This window comes from Accipiter gentilis, chromosome 33, assembly GCF_929443795.1.
Source record: "Accipiter gentilis chromosome 33, bAccGen1.1, whole genome shotgun sequence".
Lineage (NCBI taxonomy): Eukaryota > Metazoa > Chordata > Aves > Accipitriformes > Accipitridae > Astur > Astur gentilis.
The window spans coordinates 4,128,729-4,150,839 of record NC_064912.1 but is presented as its reverse complement, the minus strand read 5'-3'; the positions used below and the strand labels follow the sequence as shown (position 1 = coordinate 4,150,839).

Here is a 22,111-nt window from a genome sequence, read left to right as displayed (position 1 = left end):
CCGGCCTCCCGCCGAGTTTCTCCTGCCTCATCCTATGGGAGCAGAGGAGAGCGAGTCCCGCAGCCTGCAGGTGTCTCCCGGCGGAGGAGGCTGCGGAGCCCCTCGGGATCATGTGTGGTACCCGAGCAGATGTTCACTCGCTCTCGGCGCTCGCTGTGAGGCAGACCCTCTCTGATCCCGTCAGCCCGCTGAAGCACACCGACTACAAGAGGACGGCCGCGCTCCCGCGCCTGCAGCTGCTCCTTTAACGTACAAAGGCAGGATTTCAAGTGAAGAGAAGAATGGGAGTCTGGCTGCAGCGTTTCCTTCGCTGCTACAACAACAGAGTGGAAGAGCCTGAGAGTTTTGATATTTGGAAAACTGGATTCTGAATCGCGAGAGGCTTTGACCTCCCCCCCCAAATAAAACAAACCCCTTTGACTTCTTCTCTCAGCAGGAGGGGGAGGGAGGGCGGATTTACCATGAAGACAAATCGAAGATGCAGAGCCCTGCTAGCAGTGAGTCTGAATCTGATGGCTCTCCTTTTCTCCACGACAGCTTTTATCACGACCCACTGGTGTGAGGGCACACAGAGGGTCCCTAAGCCGAGCTGTGGGAAAGAGAAGAAGACAAACTGCCTCAACTACAGCGGGAATGAGACTGCAAATGAGACAAACCAGAATGTGGTTCATTACAGCTGGGAGACGGGAGATGACCGCTTCCTTTTCAGGTATTTCCACACTGGGATCTGGTACTCCTGTGAGGAAAATATCAATGCTGCTGGTAAGTATAAACCAACTTCCTTCCAGCTCGTGTTGCTTTGTGTTTGGCTCAGTGTGATAAACACACAGGCAAGCTGTTCTGTGCTATATCTTAAAGCAGATTCGCCCTGCAGAGAGAGGCAGGATTTTAACAGTTCTTTGTTGAAAAGCAACCTGTTTCCAGCGAGGGCAAGGATTTGCTTGTTTACCTGCTGGCTGATGCAGGGTCTATGCTCTAAAGCCAGCTGAACCTCTGAGAAGCAGTATGTGCCACCCTCATGGGCACTGCAGCCAGAGGCTGGTCGGTGCTTCCCTTCTGGGAGCTGCTCCCTGGAGTGCACAAAAGACAGCGGATGGTAGTTGTTAAGGAGGTTCTGACAGAAGCGCCCCTGAAATAACCCCTAGGACAGTGGTCCGAATGACAGCGAAAACCCAAAGGTCACAGTTTTTATCACGCCGTAGCCTAGACCACATCTTTTCTGGTATCCCTTAAGCAAATGACCACCCACAAACCCTTCCTGGTGGCTGGTTTGTACGTTTATTGAGGTAGAGTACAGAAATGGCAGTGAAAGGGCACGACTGGGCACAAGAAAGCTCATTTCTGTTCCCTGCCCAGCCATTTACTTGCTGAGAACCACTCGAGAAGACACCTTTCCAGCTTATCAGTGCATTCATTTCCTCTGCTGTACCCTGGCACTTACCAAGAAATAAAACACTGGAGAGTGGATGCAAGGTAGCAGCCATGGGACTGATGTAAGTCTCAACGGATGCAAACTGACAGTCCCTACTCCCAGAGCTGTCTGGTAGAGCTAACATCCAAACTCTGCTTTGGAAAGAGCTTTTTTTCTAGATTATGCGACTGGAAAATAAAGTTTAGAAATGTGGCACAGTATGAGATGATGGTGGCTCGTGGATACTGGGTCCTCCTTGCTGGGTTGTTTCCATTCTATTACATCCTGCCATTGCTCAAGGAGGAGACTGAGGAATTGGTCCTTCGCCACTGTTGGGAGAGAGGAACAGTTAATCATCCTACATGTTGTGTCTCTGAGGACACAACCTCCCTGATAATGGGAAGTTTATGAGATCCTGGTAAAACTGCTCTGTAAGGATGTACTATAAAGTGGGGCAAAACTTGGGCAGCAGCTCACGGTCCATTTCACCCCAGGGTGCTGTGTATACCCACTGGTATTTTTGAGGATAGTGGTCATTAAAATTCAGTTTAATGTATGAAGAGGAAAGTTCATGAACTCCAGCCTTGGGACTGTTGATAAACAGCTCCATGCTGAAATGAAAGCACCAAAGTAACCCTCCTGATGTTAGAAAAAAATGTAGAAAAAAAAGATGTTGAGTCTTACTGATTTGGAAATAAACTTAGGCCACAGCAGCCTGAGTGAGCAGCGTAAGACTCTCTGACTTTTTGAGCGTCTTAACTGGGATTGGGACAATCAAGCATGCCCAAATTTCTGGCAGATATTGAAAGCTTTCCAAGCCAAGATTTATGTGTGAGGTAAGTTGTAACTGTGTGACTCTAGCCCACTCAGAAAACTGAGTTATATGTGGGAGAAGAGAAACACAGTGATCTATTCTGTACTGGGTAAACAAAGCTGTGCTGTAGTGGGTGATTTCAGGAGATAGCTGGAAGCCAGCTTTAGAAAGTTATGGTGAAAGCAGGAAAGAAGGAGTTGTTTCTCCCTCCCCACACGGCCACAGCAGCCACATGTGTGTTTCCTCTTATTTGAAACACTAACTTGGTGAAAAGTACTCTTTAGTTAGCAGTCCAGGAGTGACCAACCTTTGGAAAGAATCCAGCCAGGTACAGGGATACATTGGCTTAGACATGCAGCTGCCTCGTTCAGGATTTACCATAGTTTTTTCTGGTAAGGACAGGAACAATGTAATGGACGCAGGTCTAAGTTTGTCCCTAAGAGCGTCAACATAAAATAACCATGAAAGGTCTTTATTCAGACTTACAGGTTTGTAATACCAGACTGTCAGTACGTTGTCATGGCCTTTTGCAGCCTGACTGGCAATCATTTTACCTGAGCTCCAGGGCAGCGACGCACCAGCCAGCCTCAATACAACAGCACTGTGATCAGGTTTATACGTACACCTCCAATGCTCTATGTATCTGTGGGTAATGCATTGCATAGGCTCATCACACTGCCCATAGCACACTTACTGACCACAGTCCTGTAGGTATCACAAGTCATACAGTCACCATATCATTAATAAACACCCTAGGATGTCAGGAGAACATCCAGAAAATACCACTAAGCACACAGTTAGTAGTGTATTGAATTAGTCAAAATTCCTAGCCTGAATGCACTCCATACGTTCAATAACACCTTTCTTAAAGCTTTACCAATAGCACACTGAAAATGACTGCAACAACAAACTTCCTCCAGACAAAGTCCTTTCAGTAGCCACTCCATAGCCTCACACCTCTGTCAGCAGAACATCTGGCCACAATCCATGGTCAGCACCATTCTTACAGCTCCTGAACTATGCCTGATGCCTTACTGCTGGTGCCTGAAGTTAAGCAACATGAATCCCACCAGGAACACATGAATGCCAGTAACGCTCTCTGTGGTTGTGACGCTGTCAAAACCCTCCAGAGACTCCTAACATTCCCAGCTGTGAGACACTTTCTTCATCTAGCCACCAGGCTTTTGACTTCTATCTCCCTACACTCACAGTACTGTCAAAACTTCCAGCTCTCTGCACTGGTGCAGCTGCAATACAGCAGATCTTGTAGTGCAGATACAACAGGACCAGTTCCCAGAAGGTTGATACTGCAACGGGCAGGACTGCAGGGCTTCCAGTTGGCTGGAGGGGCTGGGACTCAGTCACACCTTAAAATGACATTTAGGTTGCAATGAAACAAATTTTTGCGTGTCTTGTCCTCCCACTGTTTACCTGAAATGTCCATTTAGATTCCAGAGGTAAAGGTGCAAAAATAATGCCATCCACACTCTGTGCAGAGACTAGCAAAGCGGGCCTTCATCTTGTTGCAAGTTTCTAGTTTTCACTGACATCTCTAACAGAGATTGAGTGCTGTGATTATTTCAGAAATAATTTGCAAATCTAGAGTTTATTTTCATCCAGCAGGTCTAGGATGGCTAAAGAATCCAAAAAGCATTTAGCACTTGAGAAATATAATTGTGAACAGAGGGACTGGAGCATACATATTTCATTGGTGGGTGAGTCCTGTAATTATTTAGCACAATTTCTGACTCAAAAGTATGCTGAATCCCAGCCTACCAAAAAGAGGATGAAGGGTGTCCCTTTCAGAGTGGGTTCAACGCTTTGGATCCCACATGTGTGGAGGTACCTTCTGTAAGAGCGATGCACCTAATCTCCAGAAAGGGATGAAGCTAAAGCATACCCTACAAGCTCTGCAGATTGTGCTGGTCACGAATCCTGTTCTGCACTCACACACTGCACCAGGCACTTGGTGCCTCCTCCTGGGCCATGAATTCCTTGTCTATGGCCAGGTGTCTCAGAGCCAAGCTCTCTACCATTTCAATTCTGTTTGAGTATGACTTGGAGTGCGTATCTGATTTCACACCTGCAGCCTAGTTGTCTGCTTGTGTCAGTACTGGACACCTCACAAGATACCAGGCAAGTGATGTGCTAATAGCAACAGTGGTAAACTAGCTGGTAGATTCCATGACTCAAGAACTTATTTGCCACAAAAAAATTAACGTATCAAGTAGGTAAGGTGGCATACCTTATTCTAACAGGTAGAGGAGTTCACGAGCTGGGAAGCAATAACAAGTTAGCTGATTTTGCTCAATAGTGCGTTTGCTTTGATTTTAATAGAAAAAAACATGAACTCAGATCTTTTTTTAGTTGCTAATGAACAGACAATCTCAGTAATAGCATCCACATTCAGAGGGAAAAGCAGCTGCCTAGGTGCCTTTTAAGAGAGTGCTGTCCCATTAAACAAACAATGAGTCTTTCCATGTTGCGTACCCGCACTCCATAGAAGTCAGGGAGATCAGGAATGGGTACGCATAGGCTTGTTTTGTATTCTTGGAATGATATTTTGAAGGCAGGGTGTCTGTAGCTGTTTGTATGCTCTGTACCACATATTCCTTAGCACTCTTTGAGGAGTAAATGGCAGAGTGGAACTTACATGGTATGTTAGGATGCATCAAAATGGGCCATAAATATGGACATTAAATGCACATTTGAGAAGGAGTCAGGAAATGAGAGAGGTATAACCTGCAGAAATTAACAAATCTGTAACATATAAAGGCAAGAATTTGCCATACACTTTCACAGATCCAGAGCGGTACTGCATCACCCTTCTCCCTCACCACCATGTGATAATAAGCATAAGTGATTCACCGTAGGTGGCTGTCCAGAGAGAGGGACTGGGGAGAAGCACCTTGTGAGTATATAATTAAAAGCAAGAGGAATTGGGAATTCTTGCTGGATTATGAGAAATACAATATAATTGGCATGACTGGAACCTGGCGGGTTTATTTGCATGACTGGAATGTAAAAATTGGTAGTTATAAATTGTTTAGGAAGGAAGAAGTGGTAAAAGGAATTGAGGAGGTAGAGCTCTATATTAAAGATAAAATTTCCAGCGATAGAGTAACTGAACCCAGAGGGCCTGGATAATCTCCACTGGAGGATGCTGAAATAATTGGCACATGAAAATGCAGGTTTAGTAGCAAGAATCTGCACATTGCTGTATTCAAAGAAGACTGGAAAAAAATTATACAGGCCACTTGACCCAGCAACCTTAGGACAGTTTTCAGGGAAAGCACTCAGTACATGGTAGCAAATGGGTTTTATCAAAGGTAGAGTTTTATTAAAGGTAAATCTTTTAACAAGATGAATCACTTCTTAGACAAGGGTAATGCATTAGACCCCGTCTCTGTGGATTTACAAAAAAGCTTTTGATGGAATGTCCCACTGAAAATTCTTTACAGAAGAACTACAGAGACCGGAAAGAATGGTAGCAACGTGGTGATAGATGTAGGCATGCTTCCACCCTGGGGAATGCTAAACAGCCTGAGCCTCTTCAGACTGGAAGGAAGGCACAAGGTACAGAGAACTATGATACTGGTGGGGATCAACTGGGAATGACAGAGATCAGACAAGAAATTTCGTTGACTGCTTCCGTGATTTAAGAACAATAAGGCATAACAGACAAAATGAAATACTCCTTCCTACAGAGGTCCCTGCTAGGGAGTGTTGTGAAGGCCAAAACTGGGGATTGCACAGATCCAGGGAGGAAACATCCACTCGTGTTACTAATATGACAATTTGAGAGCAACCTCAGACCAGGAAGTCCCCAAACTACTGATGCAGTACTCATATCACAAGGGGAGTATATGAGCAGAATCACCCTATACCCAACCCTTTGTTCTTCCCTAACTATCTATCATAGGATGAAGATACAAAGATAGTGAAGTAGGTGGATCTTTTGCTTGAACCTGTGGTGCAGATTTTACTTTATTTATTATGATGGGGATAAATAGAGACATTGTAAACTGACTAAAGAACAGTCTTACAAGGAGGCTGTGGCAAGTAATAAAAAAAGGGAAATTATCACAATGGAGATCAGATGTTTCTGGTTGTCCTCAAATTTGATTTTGGGACTGATTCTGTTATTGCTGAGATTAGCGATGCAGGAAAAAGAACTGGGGATACAATTCATGTCACCTGATCTGTAAAAAAAAAAAGAAAAAAAGAAAAAAGAAAGAAAAAAAAGGCAATATGAATCCTACAGCAAACCATTAGCAAATGTAGATGTCTGTGCCTAAACTGATCAACATCATCATTACAGTCAGCAGAGAGTAGTGATTACTTCTTGGGGAGATTAAATTCCTCCTCATATGGGATGAACTGAGCCCTGGGATTACAGTTTGCTCATTGGCCAAAAAGGAATCTGTCTAAGAATTTGCCATTTCTAACACAGAAGTCTTAATTTGAAGAGAATAATCCTACTTTAAATGCACTCTTTACATATGCTGTGACACAAAGTCTGGGAATATTGGCATTACAGAGATTTTTCTGCATACCTAAAAATGTGAGCTGGTCTCATAGAGTTGTAAGAATAGTATTAAAATTTAAAAAAGGTTAAAAGCACCAAGTGCTAAGGCATAAAATTCTGTGAGGTCACAGATAGTTATCAATTGTAGGCAAAAGATAAGAAACAGGCTATGGGCCAGTGTTTGACTGTGGGGTGACTGTGAGCTGCAAAGTGTTGCGATATAAAGGAAAGGTGTTACTCTAGGGAAGAATCAGCACCACTGTGCAAGGCACAGGTAACACCAGTGCATTTTGCTAATGCCATTGTGCATAGTTATGGTAAGAAAAAGGGGGAGGTGAACTAGATGCAGAGTGGGATTTCCCGGGTAGGTAAGGAAAAGAGAATCTCCTTCAAGAAAAAAAAAGAAAAACTGGTCCTCTTTAGTATAACAAATTGAAGATCTAGAGCGGATGTGATGGTACCTTATATATATGGATAAATATCAAGAAAATAATATGATTTAGGTAACTTGTCATTGAGGAAAAAAAAGTGAAAATCCAAGGAGGGGTTCCCAGAACCTGCATCTCTGGACTTCACCTCCACAGAGGGCAGTGTGAGCAAAGGAATCCATGGGCTGAAATGGAGACTTCTTAAAGTCACAGAAAGAACTGCAGGAGGGAAGAAGAGTGTTTCTGGCACTACGAAGCTTGGAGTGAGTCCTGCATAGCTGATTTGTTGATATCTTAAGGAGGTCTGAAAGGAGCCATCTTGGTTTGACTGCCTTGCTCACACTATTTCTATATTCTATGACATGACATCCATGCTTCAGGGTTGCTGCTGGTCACCAGTGGAAGCCAAGAAAAAAATAGTTGCTGACTTGATGCATATCACGTTTTCTGGAGGGTTTTATGCCTTCTCTAAAGCATCAGAAATTGGCTACAGGTGGAGACAGTATGTGAGGAGGTTGCTTTGCTGCCGTTGACATTATTACAGCTTCTCAGTATCTAATTGGTATGTCTGCTCATGGACTGAACATTAAACTGATGATCTAATTTGGGATCAGAAGGGAAGTCTCCCTAAGGCTAGATAACAGGGATAGTGACAAATTTTTGTCTTCCTTTACAACATGGGGAAGGGACCATTTCAGAAAAGCACTTGTAAATTCCTCCTAACAAATCCCTGTTTTTTTGCTTACAGGGTAAGATAGGCCTGGTCATAGGAATTTAAGCTGTATCATAAGAGTCTTCAGATACGTTCATGTTCCTTACGATGACTCTTGCTCTCTTCCTGGGATACGATAGCTGTGATTTCTGTGGTGGTGATTGCTTTATTATAGACATTCAGGTTTTTTATAGGATGCTGGGAATATTTTGTGTCTGCAGTGCACTGGGAATTTTGGATTTTAGGTCCTTCTCATCCTGCTAGACAGACTAGCTGTATCAACATCTATCACACATAAAATGTGGATATAAAGTCCCTGCAGGCTGAGACTCATAACAGAGTAAAATAAAGGACTAGGGAGTGAACCACTTCTTATTTGATAAGTTATTCTCTACCTCATGAGCAAAACCTGTGTTGTTTTCTCTTCAGAGGCATCTGTCCTCAACCATTTAACCCAGTAGCCTTAAAGGAGGCATTTGAGGAGTTCTGGTAGTTCCTTGTAAATGGAATAAACTTTAGAGTGCTGGAAGATTAACAGATAGGTCCCATATTTCAAAGAGAACTGGGATGCTTATCCCGGTGTCAGTTAGTGCAAGGTATGAACAGATGCATTCAGGGCTAGAGAAATAAATAGGGGATGGAATATCAATCATCATGGTATCCCCATGGTTTTTAAATTACACCAGACTCAATCCTGAATTTAAAACGTTCCTTATATGGAATTAACAGCACTGACTTACTGACAGATCTCAAAATGGGGATTTACCAGGGAATAGGGCTGCTTCTAGCAGGATCCTCTGTTAATCATGTATTGGTGTAATGTTATTCAGTATTCTTGTTGCTAAACAAAATGGTAATATAAATCTTTGCTGATCTAGCTTACAAATGGCTACAGAATACTGCAAATAATAAGCAGCAAATGTTATTAATATGGAATGACATGACTTGTAGAATAGTCACAGGCAAACAAAATTCACTTCAAGGTGTTCCACCTTGCATTCGGTTGCATTTGGTGGGGAAAAGGACACAAACCATGCTTACAATGTGCAAAACTGATTGAGAAGCAGAGCCATTCCATCATGTCTAGACTCAGTAGATTTGGAGAGACCGAAAAACACATCATACTGTCATTCAGCCTGGTTTCACTGTGCATCATCTGGCCAGACAAAAACCACTAAATGAGAATTTGTGGCAAAGTTATTAGATACAATCTTGGAAATAAGGTTCACAAGAAGAAATGCTAGCACAACGTTTTTCACTTGACTTCAAAAACTGGTTACTCATTTGCAGTGTACTGCAGCGTACTTCCTTTAAAAGTCTGTGGCTGAAAGGTTAAGATTATCTCAGTTTCCATACTCCAAGTCAGGTGTGCCTGCCTGGAAAAACAGGACACCTCAACCCAAAAAGCAGCTGAGCATCTTTGGGTAGGGAAGGTGGGAGAAGTTTCTGGAGTTCACTTTGAAACAGGCAGCCTAAATTGCAATGGCTAAGAGGAACAGAGAGTGGATGGATGTGCAAACCAGGGGAGAAATATTGTTACGGTGTTAACTGTGGAGAAGAAATACAGGTTGATGTAGTACAGGCTCTGACATTCAAGGTCCCTTCCCCTCCTCTTCAGCAATTCCTTTGCTCTTACCTACAGTCACTTGCACATGTTTCAAGCTGCAATCTCAGAACTTGTGTTCACAGCGATGTGCCATGCCATCAGAGTAATGCTCTGTCCCGAATCTGTCTTTCCCTCCATTTTGGCACACGTCAGCTTTTGATGTTTTCACCTTCTGGAGTAATCCCATGTGTGAAAAGGAGTTTCCTTCTTTGCTGTCAGTGACTTTCATCTCTGCCTGCCCTGCTTATATACCTTTGGAGCGAGGGCACAGATCCAATGCAAAAACTCTGGTTGGGCATTATCTGGAGAGAAGCACTGGCATGGTTAAAACAGAATCCACATGATCCACAGCTAATAATTGGAAGGAGTGGGAGCTATTGATCCACATGTCTTCTACAACCAGGGCTTTAGGGTCTTATTGGTCACTTACTCCTTTGATCTTTGTTAATCACCAGCCTCAATGGAACCGCTAATGCAGCCACATGGGAGATCATAGAAGGCATGCTGTACTTCGTACAAGGAAGTATATATGTCAGCTACATCTTCTGTGAAGAGCATCGTTTCTAGTCTTTCACAGTTTTATGGGGAGACCTTATAGTCCCACAGATACTGAACCGCCGATAACTAGTTTATTGCGGCGTATTTACATCAGCACAGAGTAAGCGCAGCGTGGCAGATGGCCACCTGTGGGGTGAACAGGTGAAAACCCTCCTCTTCCCATAATGTGGCTTGAAATGCTTAAAGCAACACAGAACACTTTGTCTGATTTAATGTTTTCCAGATTATAAAGTCAGGTCTAATTTGACACCGGAATCATTGAAAGCCTCTCTCAGCACCACTGTTTGCTTGATTCTCCCAATCATTTAGAAATCTGAACTATTTTCCAGCTCTCCAAGTGATAGATATGTGTACGCATCCATCAGGTCTTACCAAGATAATCAGATGAGTCTTGTGACTTGGATGTGTTTGAATTAGACGTGATTTGAGAGCAGCCTGTGGAGATGTTTACTTTCAGATACTGTGCAAGATTTTTCACATCAGGGAGAGTTTCAGTGCAGAAAACGCAGTTGCCATGGCACGCAGTCCCCGTTAGCACAAATGCATTGGGCATTCCCTGCTCTGCCCGCACCCTCTGCCACCTGCACAGCTACCTCCTGCTCCAACGAACCGAAGAGGAAACTCCACAGTGTGAATGATACCTCTCTGGTCAAATTATGACCATTTCTTTGGGCATATGTGAATTGAGGAAAAACACATGCCTGACATGAAAAAGTGGAAAGCTTTAAGCTTTTCCACTTTAAAAGGTGGAAAGTTTTAAAAATTTGAGCTTGCTGAGGGAGAACAGTAGTAGATCATTCAGATTTAAAAACAACCCCAAAAGGGGAAAAGATTGTGAGTTAGCTCAGCAGAGGCTGAGAAATTGAACAAATTCTTGTTATTTGGAAGTAAGAGAAATGTTGATGGGCAGCAGCTATGAATGACAGCTGCCAGAGTAAGAGAAAACAATTGTTTTCATAGTTCAAGACATATTTTAGTGTAATTCTGTATGAACTTGTTTATTTTCCAGAAGAAAATATCGCTCCAGCAAAATCAACGTGGTCAACTGGAAAATGTTGATTTTGCAGATTAATACTCTATTTTTAACTGGAAAAAATTCAGTTAAATGCTCTGTCTAGGATCAGTTTAACCAAAAGTGGAATATTTCACTCATTAATTAACCTGATACAACTCAGTTTGAGTGAGCTCATTAACCTGTATTTTCCCTAATGCAGTACTTTATTTCACTGAAGTTGTGTTGGAGTCCTCAGCCTCATCTAGGCTGGGATCCCTTGAGGGTTATATCTTTTTTTTAGACAAATACAATGACTTTACTCTCAGTAGATGATGTGGGATCTCATCAGAATCACATGACTCCAGATATAATTGGAGAGATAAAGACTTGTTAGGGCCTATTGGGAAAAAAGCGGACCTTGTCTTTCATAGGCTGTGAGCCAGAGTGTTACTAAAAGGGAATGCTGTTTAAATGAAATTTAATCATTTAAATTTCCATCAGACATGTACTTCTGAACTCGTAAAATTTTATGCAGAGTAAGTGAATACAGACAGCTTTTTTTTTTTTGCAAGATGAAAAGCAGAGTTACAACAGAGATCCTTCTTTCAGTCAGAACTACCGGATTTCTTTTAAGTCAAATTATTTAACTAGAATATTTTGAAACCATGTAGTTGGAAGACATACAAACTAGGATTTTTTCAGAGTTGTTTTTACTTTGCTGCCCTGGTTATTAATGAGGCATTTATCACTCATTAAGAGGAAAGAACTCAGGAATGTAGGACCAATGAGTATGATCCAGGAGAGCAGCTTCTGGTCCTTGCTATTGCAACAGCCATATTATAAACTTAGAATATTGTCTGAAAGCCTGTGCTGGTTTTGGTCTGTCTTCTGCCTTCTTTCCAATTTCTAGTCTAAACCACCAGTTTACTGAGGTATACTCTGGACAAACCCAACCACTGCTGTGCAGTGGGGGGTCCGGAAGACAGGAGCAAACAAACCATACATTTTAGACAACTGGTGGAAGAAACAGTAGAATACATGTGGGTTTCAGATGCTTAAAGTCAGAGTGATTCCAGTGTGCACATTGAGCTTGGAAGTACGTCTGTGTGCTGTAGTTTAGACCCAATCTATGTGCACCTAGACCTGGCTTTCCAGCTGCCCTATATAGCTCTCTAATTGCTCTCTAGTGTCTTCCATAGACCCATAGAAGAACGTCAGCCTGCATCCACTTTGGAAGCTGCAGCTAGGCACGTCTGATTTGCTGCAGTGCAGTTTCACTGTGCCCATGGCAAGGTGTGCAGAGCATAATAGGGAAAGTAGCACAGAGCCCTGGAGCCAGTAGACTGTGCAGACCTGATGGCTCTATGGGACCTGTTTGTCTTAATTTTCTGGCAGGATTGAGTTTGGGAGATTTGGAGAAGCCATTTCTCTTTCTTAGCTTTTGCTTTCAAATTATTGTTCAGGCTAGGGAGGTACAGATGTCTCTGAACTCTGCCTGAGGAAGGTAAGAGGAACAAGCATTTGCCTCCAGCACAGAGTCCCAGCTGTCCAAAGTGTGTGACACTGAACTTAGGACTCTTCAGTGGAGAAGGTAAGAGAGCAGCCCCACTCCCTCCATGTGCTAGGGAAAGGGAGGTGTCTGGGGGACTGGTCTGGCTATCTGAGGTGACAGGACATGTGGGTGACTCCTCCACCATGCGCAACTGCTTGCCAGCAGTGTCCTGCAGTGCCTCCTTCCCATCCCTGCAGCAGTCTTACTCTTACCGGCTCATTTACTTTCTACAGAATGCAGCTCTGCCAGAATAGTGCCTGCTTTTCACACAGCCTTCTACTTTTTCCTGAAATGATTTGATTTTGCAGACATGAGATGATTTGCATGACAAGTGTGTGCCACAGACTTGGAAGGGCTGAAGCTCAGGCCTTCCCACCACGTTGTGAGCAGCAGAAGGAGAAGAAAGAGTATGGGCCTCGTGCTGGAAGCAAGACAGAGAGATCATCTCCTTATGCTGCCACAACATTCTTTCTGCGTCCCTGGCACTGACACAGTGATAAAATCCACATCTTCCTGTACACTGTTTCCTAAGAACATGCAGAAGCCCAAAGTTGAGCTTTCTTCAGTAGAAACTACTGAGGAGCTGGAAAACATTTGACCTGCAGTGCTGCGGGAGCTTCCACAGCTGCAGAGCCATGAAATGGGAAAAGTCTCAATGAGCCTGTCTGAGGAGACGCTGTGCATGCTTCTGGGAAGCTCAGCCCAGGGGACTTTAGGGCCCAGGGAATTTCTCCTCCCTTCCCTGTTTGCTGCTGGTTTCCTTCCCAGTTCAGGCTAGGCACGTACTCAAGATGCAGGTGCACCCACATGCGCACACACGCGCGCGCACACACACACACACATGCAAGCATGCATGACACTAATGTGACTGGCCCCACAGACCAACCCAGAGAGAGCTGTGCCTTTACCAGCACCCACAGAAACAAGATCACTACCATCAGCAAGCTCGCTCCTCCTCTTCCTCCTCTCTGGCTGAGCAGGTTTGCAGATCACTACTGAAACACTCACGTCCCTTCCCTCTGTAGATGCACAAGCACATCACACTAGTAGTCCCTCAGATATTATCATGGGCTCTAAGTCTATTATCCATACCAGGACCTCAAGACTCTTACCCAGCCACCAGTTCAGACCTTGGGTCTTTCCAGATATGTCTCCTCCCACTCTCTGGCTGGTTCAGTTTGAAGTTCCCTAGCAAATTACAAATACACATAGACATGAACATATGCAGGATTAGATTAATTAATTAGGATTAATTGGAGGAATACACACACAAATTTTGGGCTGTTGCTGGTACCCAGTCCTACGGGCCCCTATAACCCATGCCCCCTTCTTGGGAAGCCCAGCAGAGCCACAACTGAGCCCATGCAGAGCTAGTCTGGTTATGAGGGAATGCATTTGCAAGGGCTTGCATAGGTGATGTTTCTACCTCACCCTTGGGAAGCCATAGAAGAAGCTGGTACCAAGTGCTTTGCTCTTCTTGACGTTTAGGCGTTTGATCAGTCCTCTCTCCTCAGCCTCCAACAGCTTGACACTGCTGAGCTCCAGAGAGCTTCACATGCATTGTACATGGCTATTGCTGCTGCATGGAAGTGGAGAGTGTTCCAGTGAGGTCACATCTCTTCTTTTTATGTGAGTTATGTGCAGGAGAGATCGCTCCTTGGCTTTCTCCTCTGTCAGAATCACTGCCAGAACTGGGTGAAGGCAGGACTATCAGGGGGATGAATCCTAGATGCTGTTCTTGTTGCATCTCTAAACAGCCTTTTCTGTATTCTCTGAAGACTCTCCAGGAGCCTGGTTATGAGAAGAAGATGCATCTGGAAAAGGGCAGCACAGCAGGATAAACTCTGCCAAGTCTAAAATTAAACTTAAGAGGGCTTAAGAGATCAGTTATACAAGATACCCAAAAATAACTTAGAATAAATCCTAAGAGGAACAGTGAAAGCACTGCTGACATCTTCAGTTCTCAGTGAGATGCATGTCTGCATGTTGAAGTATGAATGTGGTCTATAAATACCACCAGTGGTTACCATTGAAAATGGAGGACGGGTTTCCAGTGCTCCAGCAACAGGAACAACGAAGGGAAGTGTTCTTCTTCAGGAACTGCTTGTGCAGGTCCTACCACAACCTTTAGCAGTAAGCCAGGCACAATCCAAGTATCAGCCATTGAAAGTGAGGTGACCTCCTTCCAGGCTTTTCTCTGTCTCCAATCTACAGTCATTCTTTGTGCTATGAGTCCAAAAAGGACTTTTGCTAGACACTCCAGCATTTTCTGTCCATATTATTTAAACTGGAGGACTCAACCACAGCCAGCTCTCCTGGGAGAGCTGGTGTTCTGGGCAAGCTAATTTGAGGGAGGAAGAGGATGCACATTCCTCCAAATAGCCTGTGATCACACTCTACATCTGTCCTGCAGACAAGGCACCTGCAGCCAAACACTATGGTACCATCAGTTTCCTCAGTACCCACACATGTCAGAAAGACTTTGTACCTTGCCACATATCTGAAAGGCACCATGTATCTCCAGCTCTCAGAACAGCCTGGGCGGTTTCTGTAGTAGCAAATGCCATTCCCCTTTGGCTGTCTTGGGATAACATACTAGAGAGTCAGGTATTTGTTGAAGGTTTCCAGATTGGCTTCAGATTCACTGCAACCACAGGTGAGAGATGACTCAGTGCTAGCCAGTTAGCTTGAAGTCAGGTTAAAATAAAATTGTGATAAAAGTAATAGCTTACATCTGAAAAAAAAACCAACCACAAAACCAAACCCAAACCACAGATCCATATGGCTATAATGAAAAATCCTGCTTAATCTGCTTATACCAAGTCCAAATCAAAAGGTCACTCTCCCTTGATTTTATGTCATACATTCCTGACACACCTCATGCCTTAAAACTCAGTCTCTGGATAAGAATGATTCCTACTTACAGCACAGTATCTTTTATAATCCACCTATTTCTCCGGATTTCTTGGTAAGGGCCCTAAAGTACACCACATGTGAAAAGAATTTGAGGGAGCTGGGCTTGTCCATGTCCCTACAAATAGAGAAACGATGACTACAAAGATGACAGACCAGCTAGAGAAGTTCAGGTTGGGTGTAAGGAAACACTTCTCCAAAAGGGTAGTACGGCCCTGGGACCAGAGGAGAGGAGAAACTCCATCGTTAGAGTCACTAAATAATGGGTATCACCATCCCTGACGTATTTCAAGATTTGGCTGGGAAAAGTCACAGCTGACCTGATCAAGTGTTAGTGATAGTCCTGCTCTGAACAGGAAGCTGGACAAGAGACCTGCAGGGCCCTGTCAACACAACACTTCTGGGTAGCTGTGATTCTGTCATCCATCAGTTATCTTTCAGTCTGTCTGCCCTAAAACTTAATAACTTACTCATCTGACATTCCTCCTGCTCAGATACAGACTGCCCTACCTACCTCTTTGGAAAGAGAGATGGTGCTTTGATAAGTCAAGTGTCATTTCCTTGTCTTGATAGTGCCTGGATTCAGAGAGCAGAAATCCTTCCCCCTGCCATGGAGATACTGAAACATCAATTTCAATGTCAACTGAACCTTTTCTCTTATAGCAACTTATACATAGACAAACAGACTACAGACTATACTGTATACAACACTTTTTAGCATATGTAGCATAGGTTTGAAACTGCAAAAAGTAAATAAAAAGTGCTAATAATAGCATTATAATAATCGATTGTTATTTCAACACAGCTATCATTTGAATGGTTAACGTTTATCTCAATCCTGCCAACAAAGACACCAGAAAGATTAACATTTTATATTGGTTTGTACATATAATTAATTACAACTAAGAAAAATTTACACACTGACTTCAACATCTCTACAGCATTTCACTGTTTATTCTTTTTTAATGGCTCACATTTCCTAAATCAGTCTTTCGACTGTGCAATTAAAATTGAGCAAAACTAACAAAAAAACCTACTCCTATAGCTATCTTTGCATCAATTAAAGTCTTAGAGGGTAAAATGGATTCTCCTCCATTACGTCTGGCAGGCTTGCTGGGCTCTGATTCCTCGAGGCAGGCAGGCTATCGGTTCACCTTGGAACATATCATATTGATGGAAACACACTTGGTGGATGGATGCACCTAAGAGCAGAGGAATTATTTTACTATCTCTGATTGCCTGAAGAAGTAAACAGAAAGGTCAAAAAACCCACCCTTAAGATACATTTCCTGCTCAGAAAATACAGGGTTCTCGAGAATGCCTACAAAAATGGAGATGGTGTCCTAAACAAAGAAAATTTATTTTACAATGATAAGTGGATGCAGCAGCCACAAAGCAGAGGGAGTGGCACGGGGCTGTGATGGTCATAGCAAGGCATTTGTCTCTTTTCTAACAATTTTTTTTTAAATGCTATGCAATTGCTTAGCTTGCTTTGTGTTTCAGGTTTTGTCTGTCCTAGTCACATGTGTCATATCTATCTATTGAGACATCTGTTCCCATGGCAATGCTTCCTGGCACTGGGAGGCTCGGTCACACACCGGTGGGCACTGTCCTGATGAGGAGGAGGAGGAGGGCAAAGGTGTTGTTGAAAGAGGCCTGTGCCCTCCCATCGCTACCCCTCTGCAGCGTTTTGCACTGTGTCACTCCACCTGGAGTGCAACACGGTTCCTGGCCAGAGCGTCACTGACCCAGCAGGGACCCAACCACCAGAGGCAACATTTTTCTTCATTAACTGTATTTCATACACCTGATGAGGGGACTGTAAACCTAAGGGAGAGTCCAGCCTTGTAAGCACAGTGGTTTTGGTCCAGGATGGAGGCACAGGTAAATGTCTGCTCTCTGCATGAGACAACCTAGTGGTCCTGCAGAGACTCAGGTGGGAGCAATGGCAGAAACACCAGTCAGAATGAGGAGGCAGAGCAAACCCAATCAAATTCTGTCTCCTAAAATAATCCTTTTCTTTTAAAGGTGAAAAATGTCGAAGTTTTATTGACCTTGCCCCGGCTTCTGAAAAAGGTAAGATGATACAGTCAAGGCTTCTTCCAATTTTACAAATCGCATCAGCATTGTTTCTTGTTGTACTTGAGTGCCAGGGGAAACACAAGGACCTACATGTCGTCCAGATTACGCGCAGGCAGGTGAAACAAATGCCAAGGGTTTAAGACAGCTGTTTAGGCAGTTTATGTAGATCTGTCATTTCCCGGATGCATTTTCTCTTCATTCAACTGAATTTTTTTTCAACAAAATAAAGATTTATATTGTAATACAGACATTTCCCTTCTTTCTCCAGTGAGGAAGGACATGCTACATGGTTCCCTCAGGCCATGAAGACATTTACAGTCAGAAAACTGTAGTCACAGTACCAAATGTCTCTTTGTGAGAGGGCATCATCTAGATGCTAGTTTGTTTGATTCACTTTCCAAAAAAAAAGTATATGCAAGTCCACAGATGCAGGCTGCAAAGGTTTTCTTCACCCTGGTATTGGAGTGTAAATTCTCAATAGCAGTTTAACCCATATTTCAAAATAGTATTTATCGGGGAAAAAAAGGGATAGAGTTCAATTAACTGGGCAGCTGAGCCCATCCTGCTCCCTGCTCAAGACAGAGTGCTCTGCCCACAGCTGATGAGGTGCAGGAGCCTTGCAGTGTCCTTCACACTAACAATGGGCTTCTGGAGAATCCAAAGGACAGGTGAAGATTCATGTTTGTACAAAGCAGCGATATATTTTGTTAGATCGCTTGAGACAATCACAAAACCTTTTGTGCATAGGGTACCTTCATCAGGTCTGACAGAGAGGCAGTAAGTGGTGTAAGGAACGATTGTTCTTAGTTTGTCTGAATTGCTGATCAGCTGGACAAATTGAAAGAAAAGGGCAATTACCATTAACAAAGCAGTGGGGTATTTCAGTGAGAGAACTAGTAACGGAGACAGTCTCTGTGCAATTCATTGTAAGTAAACCTAAATAAATTATGCACATAAAGGAAGAACAATCCTGGGATTACTGCCACTAATGGGCTCTGAGTTAAATCTTACACACACAAATGGGACCTTGGGGCATAACTGTTCTTATGAAACCACTAGCTCAATACTCAGCAGCGGTCAAAAAACAAACTATCTGTTAAAGAACATTAGCAAAGGACTTGAGAACAGAGCAGTGAGTATCCTGTTGCCTGAGGACTGTATACATCTGAAAGCTTTGCCTTTATATAAAATATAGTGTGGTATTTTGTCCTTTTTAGTCTAGCTCACAGAATGGCAGGAAGGATAATCAGAGTTCTGGAAGGTTCTGTACAAGGACAAGACTAAGACTCTTCAGCCTATGAGAGGCGATATGCCGGACATTGACAAAGATGTAGGAGGAACTGAAAAGGCAACCTGGGGAATGGTAGTTCACTGCCTTTCCCAGTACAAGGACTAGTGAGCATTGCATGACACCTGCAGGAGACAGACTCAAAATAAGCATTATGTGCCTGTTACAAAGGCAAAGGGATGGTTTTGTGCTTTATCAATTTTCTGTGAAAGTTCATTACGGTGCGTAATACTTGGTTGCATCACCCACACACTTTCCAAAACAGCATTGAGTACTTTAAGTATTTCTTTTGGTTGTGTGAAACGCTGTCAGCGATTTTTTTTTCAGTAAAATTTTAGAGTCGCTGCACCATGTCAGTGCATATTTCTAGACTATTCTATTTTTCCTTTTTGAGGAAAGAAGGCTCTTTTGGTGCAGTGGTATAAAGAAAATTATATCTATTTCTGAAGTCTTTCCATGGAGTTGTAAGGTATGTTGACAGAAAGAGAAGGGAATGCTCTGTCAGATATGGAAAGTGCTGACCATCTGACTCATAAAGAAAACCAGGATAAATTCCACAACTGTAGATCAAGTTGGACACTGCAACATAGTTAATCTGAATTTTTCACCATCAGTCTTGTACTGTCCAGTGATACTTTCACCACATGTGAAGAGAAAATTGTGTGTCAATGATGCCCGACTTACTTTCACTGCCAAATTCTTTAATTTCTTGAATTAATCTGCTCTTTTCCAGTTAGAAGGAACTTCCTACTCCTTTAATTTCTTCATCCCCTCACTCAGCATTGACTTACTGGACAGAGGTTTGTCAACTACTTGGTTACACCCAGTGCTGGGACAGATTCTTGATTCTTCTTCCAAGTAAATGAGATACGATCAGATGCAGTGAATAACAAAATTTTAGTTCAGTTATACAAACATACTGTGGTTCTCACGGTCCATTGTGTAATTGGGAATTTTTGGACTAACCATATCTTCACAACAAGACTTCAGCTTATTCAGTTTCTGTACATATTCTTAGCATCACTTACCACTAAAAAGTGGTTGTTCAGGGTTTCAATTATCTAAAATGTCTCTGTGAGTACCTGCGCCGCTACTGCAATTAAGCACTCAGGATTTCCAAAGTTTTCTTTTCGATTTGTTTTCCCTGATCCAAAGAAGACCTCTGTCTAAACAACTTCTAAGCTAAATACAGGCTGTTGAAGCCTGTACCTAGTTCTGAGCACATCATCTTCCACTTTAAAGGCATGCTAAAAGGAAGCCTAAGAACAAACTTGGTCTAGTTGTACAGCCAGTCTCTTCTAGAGTCCATCACCAGTATAAAACTCCTTCATAATATTTAAGACTTTCTTAGCATAGAAAAGCTAGTCACTGAAACTCACAGTAAAATAAAACCATCTATAGTGAGGCCTAGCTACATCCTTACCTCAAATCTTGCATTCATGAATGAAAATGTTTCTTATTCTTACTGTAAAAATGTCATAGCTTATGCTTGAGCTTCCGATCTTTAATCCATTTGTGCTGATCTCTAGTGTAGATGGATACTGTATCTCTCATCAGTTATTATACCCTTTGCATATATCACACCAATGACATCTACTAAAAGGAGGTAGCAAAATTTGGGGCAAACAGACCCACAGTATGGTATAAATAAGCATTTCCAACCCACGCTAGGAGAGCTCTTCCCTGCATTTAAGGCAGCTGCCAACAATCTGTCAGAACCTTCTAAGCCTAACATTGAATTTATTAGCTATTGCTGGTTGTTAGTGCCAAATCTGCTTATCAAAATCAGCTTGGTGATGGTAGATAATAACTAGAAAAAAAAAACATTTTCTGTGTCCACAAATATTTCTTATGACAGTTTCCATTCGCTATCAGTGAAGGATAATAGGGCAATAGCTAGTTATATTGGCCAGGACTTCTAATGGGCTCTCACAGCACAGATGTTGCTGGCTCCTACGAAGTGTTCTACTTTCTAATTTTCATTACAGATGTGAGTAGTAAGATAGCACATATTTCTAAAAGGAGTTGGAAGGAAACTGACACAGTAGGCTAGACCTGATCTTTCAGTTCTGAATTGTTCCTGGGATCTTCTCCACAAAACTTAATCAAAGTTTTGTTCCTGCTGAGGATTTTGATGTCCAAAGAAGAAAATGATAACATATTTAGTGAGGGACACTTATGTGTTACACTGAAAAGCATGCTCAGTTTTCAGCTACTTGGCCCCTTTTTGAATGCAGCTTGCAGCCTTTCCCTTCCCTTTGGGCTGTTGTAAACCTTGCTAAAACAATTTTCTATCAAGCTCCCTCTTGCAGTGCCCAAACAGAACACTGAGGCTGGGACACATTCCACCACTCTCCTCCTCTCATCACACCTTTTGGGTGCACCTTCTAGCTCCGCTTTCCCATTGCTTCAAATCTGTACCCAAGAGGGCTTCCAAGAGGCCATGGAGGACACATTCAAAAGGAAGAAACCAAAGGATACATTCAAAAGGAGGAAACCAAAGCCAAATATTATGTCTGGGAACGGTCGCACCACAATGGAAAGGAAAAGGTAGCAATATGTCCCATCAACTGATCTGATAAATGACTTCATTGACTAGCACAACACCAGAGCTACATGCATATGCAGGTCTGTTCCTCCCCCTGGCTAGAACTGTGTGGGGATTTGAACTCCCGCATCCTTCTATAAATGCATAAATGTCATCTGTCAACCACAGTGATACAGTGAGAGCCTGAGGATGAGAAGTCATGACCAGCTGAACTCTTGGTGTAAGTGAAGGCTGGGATATATCAGTGGAAATCAGTTGGAAGCAGCATTTTTTCTGGAAGAACTTTGCTGGGGAAGAGCGAGGGTTTGGAAGAAATGTGGTGCCCCCAAGAGTTTTCAGGATGGTGTTCACTGGGGCTGTGATTCAGGCACTTTCCCAGCACCTGGAGTGCCTCCAGCACGTAATGAAATGAGGTGCCCTGGCCTGAGGAGTCCTGTAGGGAATTTGCTTCAGGAACAGGCTCAAAGGTCACAGTTGGTTCAAAATTTAGAGATGGCCACACCAACATAGGACAGGATTCACAGGACAAATTCTTTACAGGTATGGTACAATTTGATCCAAGTTACTCTAATGCTCCGTAGGACCTCACTTGCTTCAGCTGTGATACCTATGGAATAATGCCCACAATGAATGGCAAAAGCAGCAGGTCATCAGGAACTGCCTATATTGATTGCAGT

General features: G+C 43.0%; 1 protein-coding gene across 3 annotated transcripts in view; it reads left to right on the top strand.

Moving 5' to 3' along the window:
- The first annotated feature begins 394 nt into the window (after positions 1–394).
- The window catches only part of GSG1L (GSG1 like), a 58,380-nt gene continuing 36,663 nt past the window's right edge, over positions 395–22,111 (top strand). For 2 of the 3 annotated variants that reach the window (XM_049791516.1, XM_049791513.1), the window contains exons 1-2: positions 395–762; positions 17,545–17,592. In XM_049791516.1, the coding sequence (XP_049647473.1) occupies positions 462–762; positions 17,545–17,592 (349 nt within the window). In that variant the 5' untranslated portion in view covers positions 395–461. The remainder of the gene's footprint in view (positions 763–17,544; positions 17,593–22,111) is intronic. The other variant, XM_049791514.1, reaches the window with a different exon arrangement.